Source organism: Perca flavescens, chromosome 17, assembly GCF_004354835.1.
Source record: "Perca flavescens isolate YP-PL-M2 chromosome 17, PFLA_1.0, whole genome shotgun sequence".
Taxonomy (NCBI): domain Eukaryota; kingdom Metazoa; phylum Chordata; class Actinopteri; order Perciformes; family Percidae; genus Perca; species Perca flavescens.
In genome coordinates this window covers 20905556-20921098 of record NC_041347.1, presented here as the reverse complement: position 1 = coordinate 20921098, position 15543 = coordinate 20905556, and the positions used below count along the sequence as shown (strand labels likewise).

The following is a 15543-nucleotide window of genomic DNA, read 5'->3' as shown; positions in this document are numbered from 1 at the left end:
AAACAACTACCATGGCTCTGACATCTTTTTTTGTATATATATAATTTTGACTCACAAATGCTATAAAAATAGAGATATATGTGGCATACTTTTTTGACAGATTCTGAGTAGACTTGGGTAGAGCAGAATTTTAAAAGTTTGTTCCCTAATGTAATTCCCACCATTTAAAGAAAACTATGCATAATGATTGAAAGCATGCAATGAAAGAGCTTAGTTGATAGACTGAATCAACCAAAATAAATGTGTACTTTCCACTTTGAAAACTATGTGGGGAATACAATTATCCAGATAGATAGATAGATAGATGTGAAACAATAATGGTTTTCTGAATTTTGCAACATCACAAACTTTCCTCTGACCACTGTAATAACTGTATATGCATGGATCGCTGTGTCAAGCCTACAGCCTATAGGGCCTAAATGAGTCATGGCCTTTTCAGCAAATTATTCCTTATTCTTACAGTCCAAAAATTCAAACTCTGAAACTAAAATGTGTTTGTTTTAAATGTGGGCTTGTTTGATATGTCAGGTTTTACAGACCAAGTAGCGAAGAACGAGAAAAATTACAGAAGGTTGGTGTCTGTAAAAAGTATGGGGTGCAAAATACCCAACAAAAATGATCTGAATTTTCATCATTTTCCCACTAGATGTCACCCATTGGCCATACAATAGAAGTCAGGGTACTTGTAAGGTGTCATGCAATTTTGAGTTAGGACACACTTTATATCTACCAGGAACAGTGACCAAGCGAATTAAAAAGGTTGTATCGTTAATAGCATAATTTATTAATAGAAGTTCATGTGTTTTAGTTTTATCTCTGGAAGAACTTTAGCAATTACTTATATCGTGCTAATTAATGACACATACCTGGTCAATGAATATAAGACTAGAAAAAATGTCTATGCTGTTTTATGCTGGCTATTTCTATCTAGTTTATTTGATTTGGTTTAGTTCAACTTTAATCAAAATACTTACTACATCCTGATGTGTACATTTAAGTTATCCCACTCATCCGAAGACCGCTGAATTGGCTTTAACAGGCTATATAAGCAGCAGGTATTACTATGTAATGTAATGAAATAAAGTTGAATGTATAGAACATAAAGACTCAATGCACATTTTATAATATGATGCCTAGGCGGATGGATGGAGCCAGGATGTGGCATGTGTGCATGACGTCATTTCTCCATGTACTGTTCGCCATTTTGGAAGAAAAAAAAAAATCACGGATAATTTCCGTGGTCTTGACAGATCTGGACCCGAGTCTTTACACTGATTGTGGATGCTACCTATTTCCCCGAGCAAGCCGCATTGGTTGATAAAGTATTGGAAGTCGTGTACAGCAAGAGCTGCTACATGAAGCAATGGCGGGTAAGCTACTTTTGAAGGGAGGAAAAGGACCCACCTCACTTGGTGTGTGTGATGGCCTGAATCTGCAAGTTAGCTTGCCAACGTTAGCGCTGGCAAGCTAAGTTGCTAGTTGTCAAACTGTGTCACTGTCAGGTCATCTTATCGCCAGACGAAACGCGAGTCAGATATAAACTAACGCGGTGTTCTTTTTACAGGAGTTGCAGGAGGAAATGATTTCCAGTGGTGTTTCTCTCAAGTGAAAGGAGCGATAGATGAAGATGTTGCGGAAGGTATGTAGCTAACGTTAGCTTGGCGGCTAGGCTAAAACGATGGGTCGCTAGCTGTATGGTTTAATGATGATGCTCTGTGGCCTTCACATGAGATGCACGGTAGCTAGATGGTCGCACAGCTTTAAATATAAGACGGCTGTCGTGATTGGTGTGAGTTTGTGGATTAGTTGCACAAACGCCCTTTCCTCTGTAATTCACTGTATGTCGCTAGCTATCTGTATGCTAGCTAGGTGGTGGCTGAGCTATTAAAGGGGAGCGACCGTGTCCATGACGTCAATGTGCTGCGTCCATAAATTGTCGAGTGACATCATGCTTGTTTTCATTCATTCATACATGAATGGGTGTACATGTTGTGCGTCTTTGGCTGTCAGTGTACCTGATGTTTCAGTAAAAATGTCTCTGACACCAGTCTGCAGTCTAACACCGTAGCATGGTTCTAGCTGTCATCAGAACTATCATCGTGAAAGCTGAGCTATTAGGGGTGATTCACTCTGATTTGTGTCCATTTTCAGCTGACATAATCTCAACAGTTGAGTTCAACTATTCTGGAGAATTGCTTGCAACTGGAGATAAAGGAGGCAGAGTAGTGATATTTCAACATGAACAGGAGGTAAGATCTGTATGGAATGACTATGATGATGAGTATCTCCATCGTCAGTATTATGTCAAGAGGTTATATGCTGACTCTGTTGCAATGACAATGTATATACCCTGTGACTTGTGTTTGTTTTCAGTCTAAGAATCGTCCACACCTGCGTGGGGAGTACAACGTCTATAGCACTTTTCAGAGTCACGAGCCAGAATTTGACTATTTGAAAAGTTTAGAAATTGAGGAAAAAATTAATAAAATAAGATGGCTACCCCAACAAAATGCTGCTCACTTTCTACTTTCGACAAATGGTAGGAGTTTACTTTTTATCTATCTATTTTGGTTGATTGGTGATATAATTAATGATCTCTATCAGATAATTGTTCTTCACCTCTACATTTTTTTCTGTCTTATCTGTGTTACTTTCTCAGATAAAACTATCAAATTGTGGAAAATAAGTGAAAGAGATAAAAGAGCAGAAGGTTACAACCTGAAAGATGAAGATGGACGACTCAGAGACCCCTTTAGAATCACCTCTTTACGGGTATGTTCAATCAGACCAGTCTCATTTTTGAACATGGCTTTTTGTGAATCTGGTCTAAAAATGCATGTTGTATGTTTCAGGTACCAGTACTGATGCCAATGGATCTCATGGTAGAAGCAAGCCCACGGAGGATCTTTGCAAATGCGCACACCTATCACATTAATTCCATTTCTGTAAATAGTGATCATGAAACGTACCTCTCTGCAGATGACCTAAGAATAAATCTATGGCACTTGGAAATCACAGACAGAAGTTTTAGTATCCTTTTTTACTTCATCAGAAGATATATTAGATATGTGGCTAATAGGCCAATAGTTTCTGCATTGTATCATAAGGAAATATAAGACTGCTTGTTCCTTAACAGTGTGTTCCCAGATATTGTAGACATCAAGCCCGCCAACATGGAGGAACTGACAGAAGTAATCACAGCTGCTGAGTGCCATCCACACCAATGCAATGTATTTGTGTACAGCAGTAGCAAAGGCACCATCCGCCTGTGTGACATGCGAGCAGCGGCACTCTGTGATAGGCACTCAAAGTGTAAGTGCTGCTATGTTTGGTGAATAAATTTGGATCTCAGTGGAAAATTAATTTATCTAAATGTTGAAAGACTTAAGTCATTTATGAAAAAATACTATACATTTTCATAAACCGTTTATCCTGCTTTTCTTCATTTGTATATTACTATAAATTGATAACATTTAGGGTTTTTTGACTTTTTGAAAATTCAAGATGGTGATTACTTTAAAATGTGGTAAATAGTGATTAGTATTTAATGTTTGACATGTTCCAGATTGTTTAAGATGTTTTTTTTTTTTTTTTTTTTTTTTAATTAAAAGGACATTCTGGGAATAAATTTAGAAATAAGAACTTTTTTTCAGTCTTTGAGGAGCCAGAGGATCCAAGCAGCCGATCCTTTTTCTCTGAGATCATCTCCTCCATCTCGGACGTGAAGTTCAGTCACAGCGGACGCTATATGATGACACGTGACTACCTCTCCGTCAAAGTTTGGGACCTCAACATGGAGAACAGGCCAGTGGAGACGTATCAGGTGCATAAACATACTTCTTTAGTGACTTGATATATAACAGACAATAACCCTGTGTGAGAAAAAAAATAAGCACTACATTCTAGTTTTGTGATCAGGATTTTCCCCAAAGCATATAATAATAAGCTTGTTGTGCTGCTGTGTACTCCTCGCCTGCTACTGTAAGTTTGTATTCCTTTAAATTCACATCAATTTGCAAACCTATTTTCTTGAAGCCAGAAATGAAATTGTTGGTGATGAAGACAAGGTCAGAGAAATACAAAAGGATATGTTCCCTTCAACAAATGGCATGCAAGCGCCTCGTGACTCACAAAAATAGTAGCCTCTGTCTGGTTAGCCAAGCAATCTGAGGGCTGTTCTGTTAGCAAATTCTAAGTAAAACCATTCACTGATGTAAAAAGGCAAAACTCAGGTCAAGTATTGTGTAGCAGGAGCCCTTTTACACTCAAATTATATCCATAAAGATGAAGACGTGCAGCTCAAGTGAATATTTAGGTTAATAAGTAATGTGTTTCGTTTCAGGTCCATGAATACCTTCGCAGTAAGCTCTGCTCCTTGTATGAAAATGACTGCATCTTTGACAAGTTTGAGTGCTGCTGGAATGGCAGTGACAGGTATGTGTCCTTCCTCTTGCATAGGATAGCATTTTCAGCAGTGTCTTTTGTAGTATTTAATTTTTTTTATAATTTTTTTTTTTTTAAGATATCAAAATCTAACTGGTGGCATTGTGTTTTGATAATTGACAATTTTAATTTTCTCTCTCCATCAGTGCCATCATGACCGGCTCCTACAACAACTTCTTCCGAATGTTTGACCGCAACACCAGGCGGGACATCACACTGGAGGCGTCCCGGGAGAGCAGCAAACCACGGGCTACGCTCAAACCACGCAAAGTGTCCACTGGTGGCAAGAGGAAGAAGGATGAGATCAGCGTGGACAGCCTGGACTTCAACAAGAAGATCCTCCACACTGCCTGGCACCCCAAAGATAACGTGATAGCTGTGGCAGCCACCAACAACTTGTACATTTTCCAGGACAAAATCAACTAGAAGATTTGGGGCTCCAGAGGATAGGGCTTTTACCGTACCTGTGTAGTTAAGCCTACTACTTGTCTATCTGTATAAGAAGAAACAGCCTTGTTGTCCTCCTGGTGAAGAATTCGAAAGCACGTGTCTACTTTTTTTTTGCCACAGGAGGTTAATCCATAGGCCTGTTTTATTTTGAATCTGAGCTTAGGTTGTTTTTGCCTTTGGCACCAGGGCAATCAACGTGCCCCCCGACCCAGAAAGCCCAATTTGGGTCTAATTGACGGAATGGCACTCCCTAGAGGTCAAACTCTTGAACGTTGGTGTTTGTGTTGACATTTTAAGCCTTCATTTCACGATTTAATGACAGAACTCTTGGAAGCCCTTAAATTACGTCTTGTCAAAGTTGTAACATCATCTCAAAGATTTTGGGCCCTCTGAAGCACGGATTAATGGCCAATGAGCCTAACTGTAACATTCCCCCACTGGCCATGTATTCAGGCCAAACTACTGGTGGAAGAGGCCATGAATTTGGAAAGTGGACTTCTTTCTTTTCTTCCCCCTCCCTCCTCTTGCTTTACCCCAGTCAATACGGTGACATCATTTCACTGACTGTATCTACTCAAGTACACCTTGTCATCCACATAATAAAAGAAACTAAAACTACAGATGTGTTTTTAAATTTAGAAGTATGTATTAAAACATGTTTATTGCTTTGCATGTTCTTATGTTGTAGAGAGGTGGACAAATGTCCAGTCATACCACTGTCTTTGAGCAGATCTCAAGCAAACTTGTTATGGAAATACTATTTGGGGCGACCGGTTTGAGAACCACTGTTGGAGACAACTGATAATGTGTTTGTGTCAAGAGATTAATTTCTACGTTTTTGACCATGTTTTAGGATGCAGGCTGGAAACTACATGGCACAAGATGGCGCCCAGGACAAAGGGAATCTGCAGCCTTAATACCTACTTCTATCAGTGACAGCTACAAGTTATGTCCCCAAATGTTTTACAAACCTCATGTGCATTATTTGTAAATCCTATTTTATAGAGTTATGTCCTCATATACTGCTGCTATATGTGGCTGTCTATGAAAACACAAAGGAGGTAAATTGCACACTATACAGTTTGTGATAGAGTGCCTCCTAATCATGTAATAAGTAGGAAATTCAGACAGGCCTCATACATGTGCCCTTATTCATTTATTAGGGTTGACACCCAAATTTGAACCGCATATTGCAAATGTGGATCTTATCTCCGTAGTTGTAAATGCAGAAATGAAGATTGACTACACAACATATACTGATGACATTAAAACAAACCCATAATAATGCATTGTCTTTGTCCATTGATTCCTAACATGGTGGCAATGTATTCACTTGTTTATTATTTTGACCAAAGTTCAATAAAATTTTAATTGTGTTCATCTGCATGTGGTCCTTTCCTTTGATAAATCCATGTGTCTACATATGAACTGGTTTATAAATCCATCAGGGCCATACGTAAATTTCCAACTTTTATTTTGTGTAGGATGAACAAAATGGACCATGTCAGTGCTTAACAATGCTTTCTTATAATCACAATATACAGCAATCAGTAATGGAAGCAATCAAGTTAACACTAGGCTAATGATCCCTTGAAAAAAAAAAAAAAAAACATCAATTTATATATATTAGTTCCCTAACGTGCAGATTTAAGGAGCAGGAAGCAGCAAAACAGTCATATTGAAGCCAGGCTAAAGACTACAGCAAGGAGCAGAGGATTGGTCACTGTTGTGTTCAGCAGTTAACACCATGAAAGAGCAATAACAGATCCTTAACTCTCTACGCTGGTGTGAGCTAAGTGGGGCACTCAATCAAATTGGACCGTGTCACATGGCCACATCTCTCTGGATCATCAGAAGGTCCCATTTTAAGGCATGCCAAGAAGGTGTCGCAACACACCACCATCCTACTTAATAGGTGTTGTGGGAAGTTAGACGCTTCCCAATATATATCCTAAAAGAAGAGAGACAAACATGTAAAATAAGACGGTGCTGAGAGCAGACTATACACAACAAATCTGGGTACATTTTTAAATTCTGCAGAACTATATATCACTATAAATACACTGAAGCTGGGATTTGATACATTTACATCATCACCGTAGGTTTGTCACTAGAAAAAACATCTGTGACATCATATGTATTTTTAAAGCAGCTCATTGACACAAAATATTGTGTTGGAGTAGTGCTCTAGAGACAGACACTACTGGTACTAAACAGAATTTCCAAATAAAGCAAGGTTTATGCTCTGCATTTTTTAAGACAAAATATGGGACACACCAGAGTGGCCCGTTTACTCTCAGGGTTAGACGCAAAGCCCTGAGCACACTAGTAGTTTATTTGTACTGTTAACCTACTCAAATCTGAGACACTGAACATGAGGAAACCTTATGGGTTGCCACTGGCTACTGGACATTTTGGCTTTGGAACTGCCGTTTCTTGTTGTGGCAATACTGCTCTATTCTGTATGTTTGAGGTTCATGGAAGTAAGATCAAGGTGTTGTCACAATACAACACAGATAGCAAACAGACCTTTAACTGCATCAACACAACATGAATAATTTAGTGGTTGTCTATTGTTAATATCTGCATTAAATGGCCTGTCAATCAATTTGAGAGTGATTCTAGTGTTGTGTTTAGATTTTTGGTGGTTGAACAACAGTTTTAAACAGCAATGTTTCTAAACGTATGACTATTTGAAAAAGTACATTTTTCATCTGTATGTGGTGAAAAATCTGCTTAAAAACATCATTTTAAGGACCTCTCTGCAATGTCCTCTAGGAGGTTCTCATTGAATTTTTTTAGTTTTTGACATACTGCCAGAGTTAGAGATGAAATAATGTTGCTTACCCTATGCCAACAGCGAGTATGTGAGAAATGATTAATGAAGGAAGGAAAAGCTTCAGGAAGTCAGCAGAGAGAACACCTCCCTTCTTCATGACGCTGGTGTTCCTAATGCTTAGAGAGGTTGAGCGCTTAGGGTACTTCAGCAGGAACTCCCTATGGAGAAGCACATTAATTTTTCAGTTTTGAATACATTAAAATCAACAAGCTCCAGTCTAATGTCATACCGACACCTCTGCTCACACAGACATCTATTTTCATTCTATGAATTACAATTACAAATCACAGCATGAAATAAATATATTTAGGCTTATATGTGTGAGTTAACAATTTCCTATTCCTGTTAGCTCTGTCATCACTGCCATTTTTCATGTTGGTGGTGATTACGTGTGCATCTAAATTGTACTGTATTCACATGGTTCATAGTCATAGACAATTTGCTTTATAATTGTGTAACAGCACATTTTGGTCTTAAAACTAGGAATAATGGCAGTAGTGGCCTAAAGGCTAAAGAAGCGAGCTTGTGACCGGGAGGTCGCAGGTTCAATCCCCAGACTGACAGGATGAAATCTGGGTGGGGAAAGTGAGCAGCTTGTCCCTCCCTCATTACCTCAACTGCTCGAGTGGAGCTGCTCAGTGGCCAGCAGATCAGACTGTGGTTGTACTGGGCAGCTTCCAGGTCTGAATGTGTAAGTGTGTGAATGCGAAAGGTCGTCGTTGCAAATGATAATCTGTTCTCAATCAACTTAACTGGATAAATAAAAGGTTAAAAATAATAATAAATAGAGATGGTATCGGTATCGGCTCCGATACTGCCTAAAACACTGGTATCGGAAGTACTGAAGTTTATGCACCGATCCGATACCATGTAATAAAGCCCTAAAGAAAATCTACGTTAAAGTAGTTTATTTATGTTCTTTTTCCGTTATAACTGACTGGATAATAAAAGAAAGTTCTGTGGCATTCATTGTTTGAGTTTGTTCATTTTTTACAAAGAGTTTAACCTGAGCCAGACCGACAACAAAGATAGAAATAATATCACTTCCATACAGGGATAGTAGTATACAGTTGTTAAAACATAAAATATATGACACACTGGTATCGGATCGGTACTCGGTATTGGCCGATACGCAAGTTCAGGTATCGGAATCGGTAAGCAAAAAATGGTATCGGACCATCTCTAATAATAAATAATAATTATGTTAACTGAGTGTCACTACCCAATGTGAGTCGAGTGCAGATGTGAGTTGCGCGTGCTCAGATTTAAGCGGTTTACGGCATAATGCCAAGGGATCCGGATCCGGCAAACGTTTTAGCTATCTATGATTGTTTGATTGCTAAGGTTAGCTCAAAACGCCATTCAAATGACAGCCTTTGTTGTGTTTGATTGCTAACTTGTAGCCAGCAGTGAACAAACTTCGTTATGTAGGTCCATTTTTATTGCATTGACATTACAGAAGTCTCTCGTTAGCAGGTTCTTATGGGCTACTTCAGCCTCTAATCTAGAACTGACATCAGGGATCATGCCGTGAAAATGTGAAGCCTTACGCTAAATAATAAATTACTGCTATGTAATGTACCTATCTCATTATTCTGTGGCTAACAGCAAAACAGATCTGCATGAAGTCGGTATAGTGACGCATGCGCAACTCACATCTGCACTCGACTCACATCGGGTAGTGACACTGAGATAACGCCACTAAAATGGCTACATACTTTGGTGGATTGTTCTCAGGTCGACTAGACCAGTCCCAGATCCAGTCAGCATTTTTCTTCATCATGTTCTCTACTTCCCGCCTTCTTTCTTGGAAGTCTTCATCTGACTAAAAATACAAATTGTGGACAATCAAGCAACATTTTGCCATCACTGATATTTAAAAACAACAGTATGCAGTAAAACATAATATGAACGGTTTAATAAAACTACACGTAATTAATTAGACTTTGATACAGGTCAGTAGTGAAAACAAATATACCTGTGAGCTGTTTGCCTCTGAGCCTCTCCACAGAAGAAGGGGGGTCTGGGCTCTAAGTGGGCTGTTGTGAAAAAGACAACACATAAGGGAACCGTTGGTCACTTAAGACACTATTGCACAACGTATAAAAAAAAAAAAAAAAAAAAAACAAACACAAACTGTGCTTCCCTTTCCCCCACAAACCTGTTGCATTGAGAGCTTCCTCTGGAGCTGTTTTTGCCCGACTCGTGCTGTGCATCTAGTAGCATTTTCTCTACGTCACCCTCCTGAATAGACGTGGGGATTTGCTCCTGGCTTCCGTGGTGACTGGTACTTTGAGAGCCAGTACCACTAAAATGCAGCTCAACCCAGGAACCTTAAATGAAATACACAGTCTTAACACATTAAATCTGATGGGTGTCCAGTGCGGTATTATTGGCCTTTAAAGGCTGGGACTACAGTAGAACAACAAATATAATGTCCCTGGCTTGAAGGCATTTTGATTTTGCAACATTGCAGATAAGCCTCATGAACTAACTGGGTGCTGGGCTGTCCTCTATGTGATCTATCGATCGATACAATAATGTAGTAGTGTTAAGCTTTACCTCGACTTTTCAGCTCAGGCTTTAACGTTAAAGTTACCTCGTGTTTTCTTAACTATCTGCTAGCGCTAGCATTAACACTGTGAGCTACAAGCTGTTTATTTGATTGACGTCATACTTTACCTTGCAAACTCTCGTCCGATGAAATGTCCTTTTGGAGCGACATTGTACTGGTATAATGTGCGGGTCTACTCGTTAACGCAGTTATAGAGGCCTAAATATAAACGAAATCTCTGAAAGCAGCTGAAGCTCAAGCTACCACAATAACAGTGACGCAATATTGTGTTTATCTAAACTGTGATTGGCTCGCTCAGCACGCAGACCTCTCCCTCCCAAAAGAGCGCGCATGCCCGGACACGCTTATTGAACAACCTCAATAAACAGGACTGGCACTAGTCTAATGTTAGCTTTGTTAAAAACATTGTGTTAATAACCTAAAGAGATTTTTTGTCATGTCAGTTTATTTTACATTTAGTTTGAACCTGAATAATAATTATTATAACAGTTCAACACACCTGTCTGCAGATGGCAGTCATTGCTCATTACTCCCTCTCTCTCTCTCTCACAATATGTTATAAGTATATAGCTGCACACATTGTGCAAATATTTGGCCTACAAATAAAATAAATCTAATATATCTGCACTTTCTGTTGCAGTGTATTTATGCCTGTATAGATTGGTGTCTAAGATGAGTTGAGAGATGTCTATAAAGAGTCCCTAGCCATCCTGCTTAAATTAATGCTTTCTGGTATAGAGTTTTTTGCATCCTGAACTGAGTAGCACAGAAGGATTTTAACCAAGAAAATTGTACTCTACTGACTTACCTATTCCACAAGTGACTCACAATGTGCTGTACTTTGCCAAGGTAAAACGCACACATTTGTTGTTCATAATTTCTTAAACAGGCAACTCCAAATTCAAGGCTGACTAATTTAATTATGCTTGTTACCATGGAGATTAGTACAATTAGTATTCTTGCAAAATGTAATTATTTCTACATTTGAGGGGGCTTATTATTCTGGGGTGTGTTCTTCCTGGCAGAACATGATTTACTTGGAATATGTGGAGCTTACATCATTTGAAAACAGAAATAATTTACTTGGAGAACCACCAGAAAATAGATATGCCTTTTGCCACACTGCACATGGATATACCTGGGATTTCACTTGTTAGTCTGACAAATAGATCATTTAGTAGACATATTAATAGACAATGGCATTGTGAGGATGAGTAATCACAAAATGGTCTCATTATTCAAGTCAGTGCCATAACATGGTGTATGGAGCTGGAACTACTGAATGTCAGCCCAAAAAGTAGCCAACTCTCACAATGAAAAAAAGAATAGGTTAGAAATCACATTTTTCTACATTCTAAAAACAAAGCCTAATATTTCAATAACCAAGCCTCTTTAGGGTATTATGTTCAGCACTGTTCAATCAATGTAGTACAACATACAATCTAAAAAAATGTCAGTGATGTTGATTCAATCAACAATGCATACATAGCTCAATAACAACTAAATAAACATTTATGGAAACATAAGCGATAAAGAATTTATCACAGGTAATATCTCAAATAATATTATATTATGATGGTGTAAGTTGTTTAGATTTTCATGTAGTGCTGTCATAATTTATGATGGATGCAATATTGGCTCTAATTTTGTTAAGTGTTATGAATGTTGTGTTCCGCTCCACATCCCAGCTCTCATTACAAAAATGCTCTCCCCAGATGGCATATGTACCGGAATGGATGCATTGTAAAGTGTTATAATACCTCTCCATTGCTTCGTTCATTACTAGCTACTTGATATTAAATGTGCTTTAACTACAATCTTTATGTACAGTTCAACACGGAATCTGATAAAAGATATACAGTTATTCATCTCACACAAGCAATGAGCGCTGGCCAGCACTGAATTCACACATGTTGTGATATTATCAAGATGTAAAATCTGTAGTCTGTAGAGTTTTAGAAGAAAACCTCAAAGGAAACTGTATCTGTCCAAATCAAAAACAAAAAGGATGGTATGTAACATTGTATATTATAACATTATATATGTAACATTTTATTTCACAAAATATAAAATACTGCCCAAAGCCTGAAGGAAGGAAGTTCCCCCTTCAGGCCATTAAATTAAACCAGAAATTACCATCTGGAAGTCCATCACCGATCACCACAGATGATCTACCATTATCAGAGGTCACAGCTTAGAGCAGAAGAAAGTCACATCCTGTTTTGCATTAGCAAGATAGAGAAAAAATTCATAAAACCCAAATGGTTCAAGAAAATCTACCATCGGTACCATAGGGAGCAAGGACGCCAGTGCTAGGACCAGGAGGTCAGTAATCATGGTACAATGTTTCACATGAACAAACTAAAACTTTCCAAACTTATTTGCCTTGTGCCTGCATATACATTCACAGTGTCACTCAGTTCTGTCTTGATTCCACATAACAGGCCTGGTAATAGGTTTATTGTGCACCTACCCACATATGGTGGTTGGTTCATTGCTGCCATCAAGGAGCCATATACTTGACCCAGAAACTTCATCCAACACCTGCTGCAAACACTTGGACCATAAGCTGTACAAGACAAGGTGGTGCCAGATAAATAAATAGATAAGCTTATAGATCTATTATAGTAGTAGTAATATCTATATTACTACTTACTCCACAGCACTGTGATAGGTCTGGCAATGCAAGACTCTAGATACAATATTACATACAACCAAGTGCCTTTAAATGGTAACTTAATGCAAACAAATCAAGTCCAAATTCTGTGCTTTCATTTGTTTAAAAGGGATGGCGCATAGTTGATCAGTTGCCTAGTGAGTAACAGTAGCAGTACAGTAGCAGTGCTTATGTAAGGCAAGGCAAGGCAAGGCAATTTTATTTATATAGCACATTTCAGCACAAGGCAACTCAAAGTGCTTTACACAAATCATCAACCATTAAAGAACAAATAGCAAAAATAGGGAGTACAATAAGAATAAAAATAGTAATGAATACAAATTTAAAACCATTTAAGATACATTAAAAAAAAATCCGTATTAAAATTGTATACGAAATAAAATCTAAGAATAAAAATCACTGTTCGATAGAAGAATTAACAAGAAGCATTATCAAAAAGTAAGGTCTTTAGCATTGATTTAAAAGAGCTGAGAGTTGGGGCAGACCTGTAGTTTTCTGGTATTTTGTTCCAGATATGCGGAGCATAAAAACTAAACGCTGCTTCTCCCTGTTTAGTTCTGACTCTGGGGACCGTGAGCAAACCTGTTCCAGACGACCTGAGAGGTCTGGGTGGTTCATAAAGCTCTAAAGTGATGTAGCCTAGCTATATCACGTTAGCTACATTTGAGTTTTTCTGAATGATGAATACAAGCCCAGCATGTTGGACAACATGTACCGCGGTTTTGAAGATATTTCCAGATTCCTTAATCCAAATGGAACACATCTCAAACAGAATGAAAGAAGCGTTTGAACCTAGATTTTCTAAGTTGTTCAACCGAAACCAACTTTGTTAGCCAAAGATACATATCCTCCTTGTTCCTTTTCCACCCAGCATGCACCGTCAAAAGTTTTGTTGTTAGGTTTCTTTATCCATTTTAATATTACTTACAATTTTATTTAATGTGATCAAACCATCAAACCCTAAAATCGCGCAATGATATTTTGTTTGCGTCGCACTCAATTAGTAACGTAAGGAGAAGGGTCACTTCCGGCTGCCATTTTTGCAGGAAACGAAATAGCTAGCATAGATATGATATGAATAGCTATGCTAGCAGTAAACGTTAAAGCAAATAATTTATAATATATAAGGTTAATATCTAGCTAGCTACATGAAGCATAACGATTATATTTTGTTGCAATGGATTAAAGGTATCTTTGAGAAATCTGGAAATGTGTTAAAAAAAAATAGCGGTAAGTGTTGCCAGACCACCCACGGAGTTTTTCCAGCTTAATGAAACAATAGCGAGCAATCCAAACGTTAACTAGCTAGCTAGCTTAGCTAACGTAACGTGCTACAGGGGGTTGGTAACGTTATAAGAATTTCATAAATAATCATTATATACAGAAGCTAGCTAACCCCACTTGCATACCGTTACCCTAACGTTGCATCTTAAAATATAGGCCTACTACAAGTCATATATTTTAAAATGAAGATTTACCTTTTTAGGAGTCGAAAATATCTTCACTGTAACGTCACTTTCTGCATGTCCACGCTTGAGAAAGGGAATCTGTCAAATGGAAATCTGTCAAATGGAAATACTCACACGAGTCGCCAACTGCTGACCAGTAAAGGTAACTTGCACTACGCACTCATCTGAATCCACAGATCAAATTGCATTAAGTATGGCAGTAGAAGTAACAGAGACTGTTTAGAATAGAGTATCTTTGTTAGTAACGTTAATAATGCATAGAAATGTTTTACTATACAGATTGCAGCCACTACTCTGGTCAGGTCCTCTCTTACACCCAGTTCTATGCTTGGAATATCTATTTAATACCTGTACAAAACTGAAAACACTAAAAACGTTTCACTAAACTGTCTCTAAAGTTGAGACTATAGGCCACCCATAAAAGTGATGATGATAATAATAGCATAATATTTAAGCACAAACAAAATCATGCCAGAATTAACTCTTGGTCAGATTGCCATGTATTAATTTTGTTGAGTTTTAGGAATGTGGCAACACACAATTCATTTGGGCTTTTAATCTTTTATTTACAAACATACAGTATATTGTCTTTTTTTTACTGCAAATAATAACCTCAGATATTCATTCCACTTTGAATTTGAATGATGTAGTCATGTCATGTTTTCATTTCAAATAATCATATTTTGTGACTTATGATTCCACGACAGAGGCCGTGTCAAAAAGAGGTAAAACACACAATAGTTGACACTAGGGTTGAACAATTAATCGCATTTGCAATAATATCGCAATATGTTAAAACGCTATTTCCCTAATCGCAAAGACTGCGATTTGGTCACGTGACTCGCGGAGCAAAGCATCAACTTGGCACGCTAAAGCTATGCCGTACCTTGACCAGTTGTACAATGGCCCCATGCTCGATAGAAGCTTTAGTCTCAAATAGGAACAGTATGTCATTTGTGTGGGACTATTTTGGTTTAAAGGAACACACGGACTTATTGGGTCTTTAGCTTATTCACCGTATCCCCCCGAGTTAGTTAAGTCCATACTAGGGATGGGTATTCGATTACATTTTCTTAGTCGATCGCCAGGA

The 15543-nt window shown here is 38.2% G+C and overlaps 2 protein-coding genes and 1 pseudogene across 3 annotated transcripts; 2 read left to right on the top strand and 1 right to left on the bottom strand.

Moving 5' to 3' along the window:
* Nucleotides 1-1145: 1145 nt before the first annotated feature.
* LOC114572208 (protein phosphatase 2, regulatory subunit B, delta) lies at nt 1146-5513 on the top strand. Its single transcript, XM_028603714.1, has 10 exons — nt 1146-1370; nt 1565-1639; nt 2152-2249; nt 2374-2539; nt 2660-2772; nt 2853-3030; nt 3148-3312; nt 3654-3823; nt 4343-4434; nt 4590-5513. The coding sequence occupies exons 1-10, from the start codon at nt 1364-1366 to the stop codon at nt 4867-4869; spliced, it is 1344 nt and encodes a 447-aa protein (XP_028459515.1). The 5' UTR covers nt 1146-1363; the 3' UTR covers nt 4870-5513.
* An 837-nt stretch (nt 5514-6350) lies between these two features.
* On the bottom strand, nt 6351-14694 carry bnip4 (BCL2 interacting protein 4). 2 transcript variants are annotated; one of them, XM_028603717.1, is made up of 7 exons: nt 14463-14694; nt 12781-12876; nt 9894-10065; nt 9711-9771; nt 9451-9557; nt 7741-7890; nt 6351-6844 (listed from the first exon to the last, which is right to left on the bottom strand). In XM_028603717.1, exons 2-7 carry the CDS (start codon nt 12842-12844, stop codon nt 6802-6804), a joined length of 597 nt encoding a protein of 198 aa, XP_028459518.1. In that variant the 5' UTR covers nt 12845-12876; nt 14463-14694; the 3' UTR covers nt 6351-6801. The 2 variants fall into 2 exon arrangements, with proteins under 2 accessions (XP_028459518.1, XP_028459520.1); XM_028603719.1 differs by lacking the exons at nt 12781-12876; nt 14463-14694 and adding an exon at nt 10415-10624.
* LOC114572210 (malonyl-CoA-acyl carrier protein transacylase, mitochondrial-like) overlaps nt 14011-15543 on the top strand; it is a 27507-nt pseudogene continuing 25974 nt past the window's right edge.

Bases quoted from the DNA above. Each gene is read 5' to 3' on its own strand.
- LOC114572208 (XM_028603714.1), top strand. The intron at 2,540-2,659 runs GTAGGAGTTTAC...TTACTTTCTCAG, and splicing joins CTTTCTACTTTCGACAAATG to ATAAAACTATCAAATTGTGG. The intron at 3,824-4,342 runs GTGCATAAACAT...GTTTCGTTTCAG, and splicing joins GGCCAGTGGAGACGTATCAG to GTCCATGAATACCTTCGCAG.
- bnip4 (XM_028603717.1), bottom strand. From the start codon at position 12,844: ATGAAGTTTCTGGGTCAAGTATATGGCTCCTTGATGGCAGCAATGAAC. The intron at 9,558-9,710 runs GTATATTTGTTT...TTGTATTTTTAG, and splicing joins CAGAGGCAAACAGCTCACAG to TCAGATGAAGACTTCCAAGA. The intron at 7,891-9,450 runs GTATGTAGCCAT...GCTTCTCCATAG, and splicing joins CCTGAGAACAATCCACCAAA to GGAGTTCCTGCTGAAGTACC.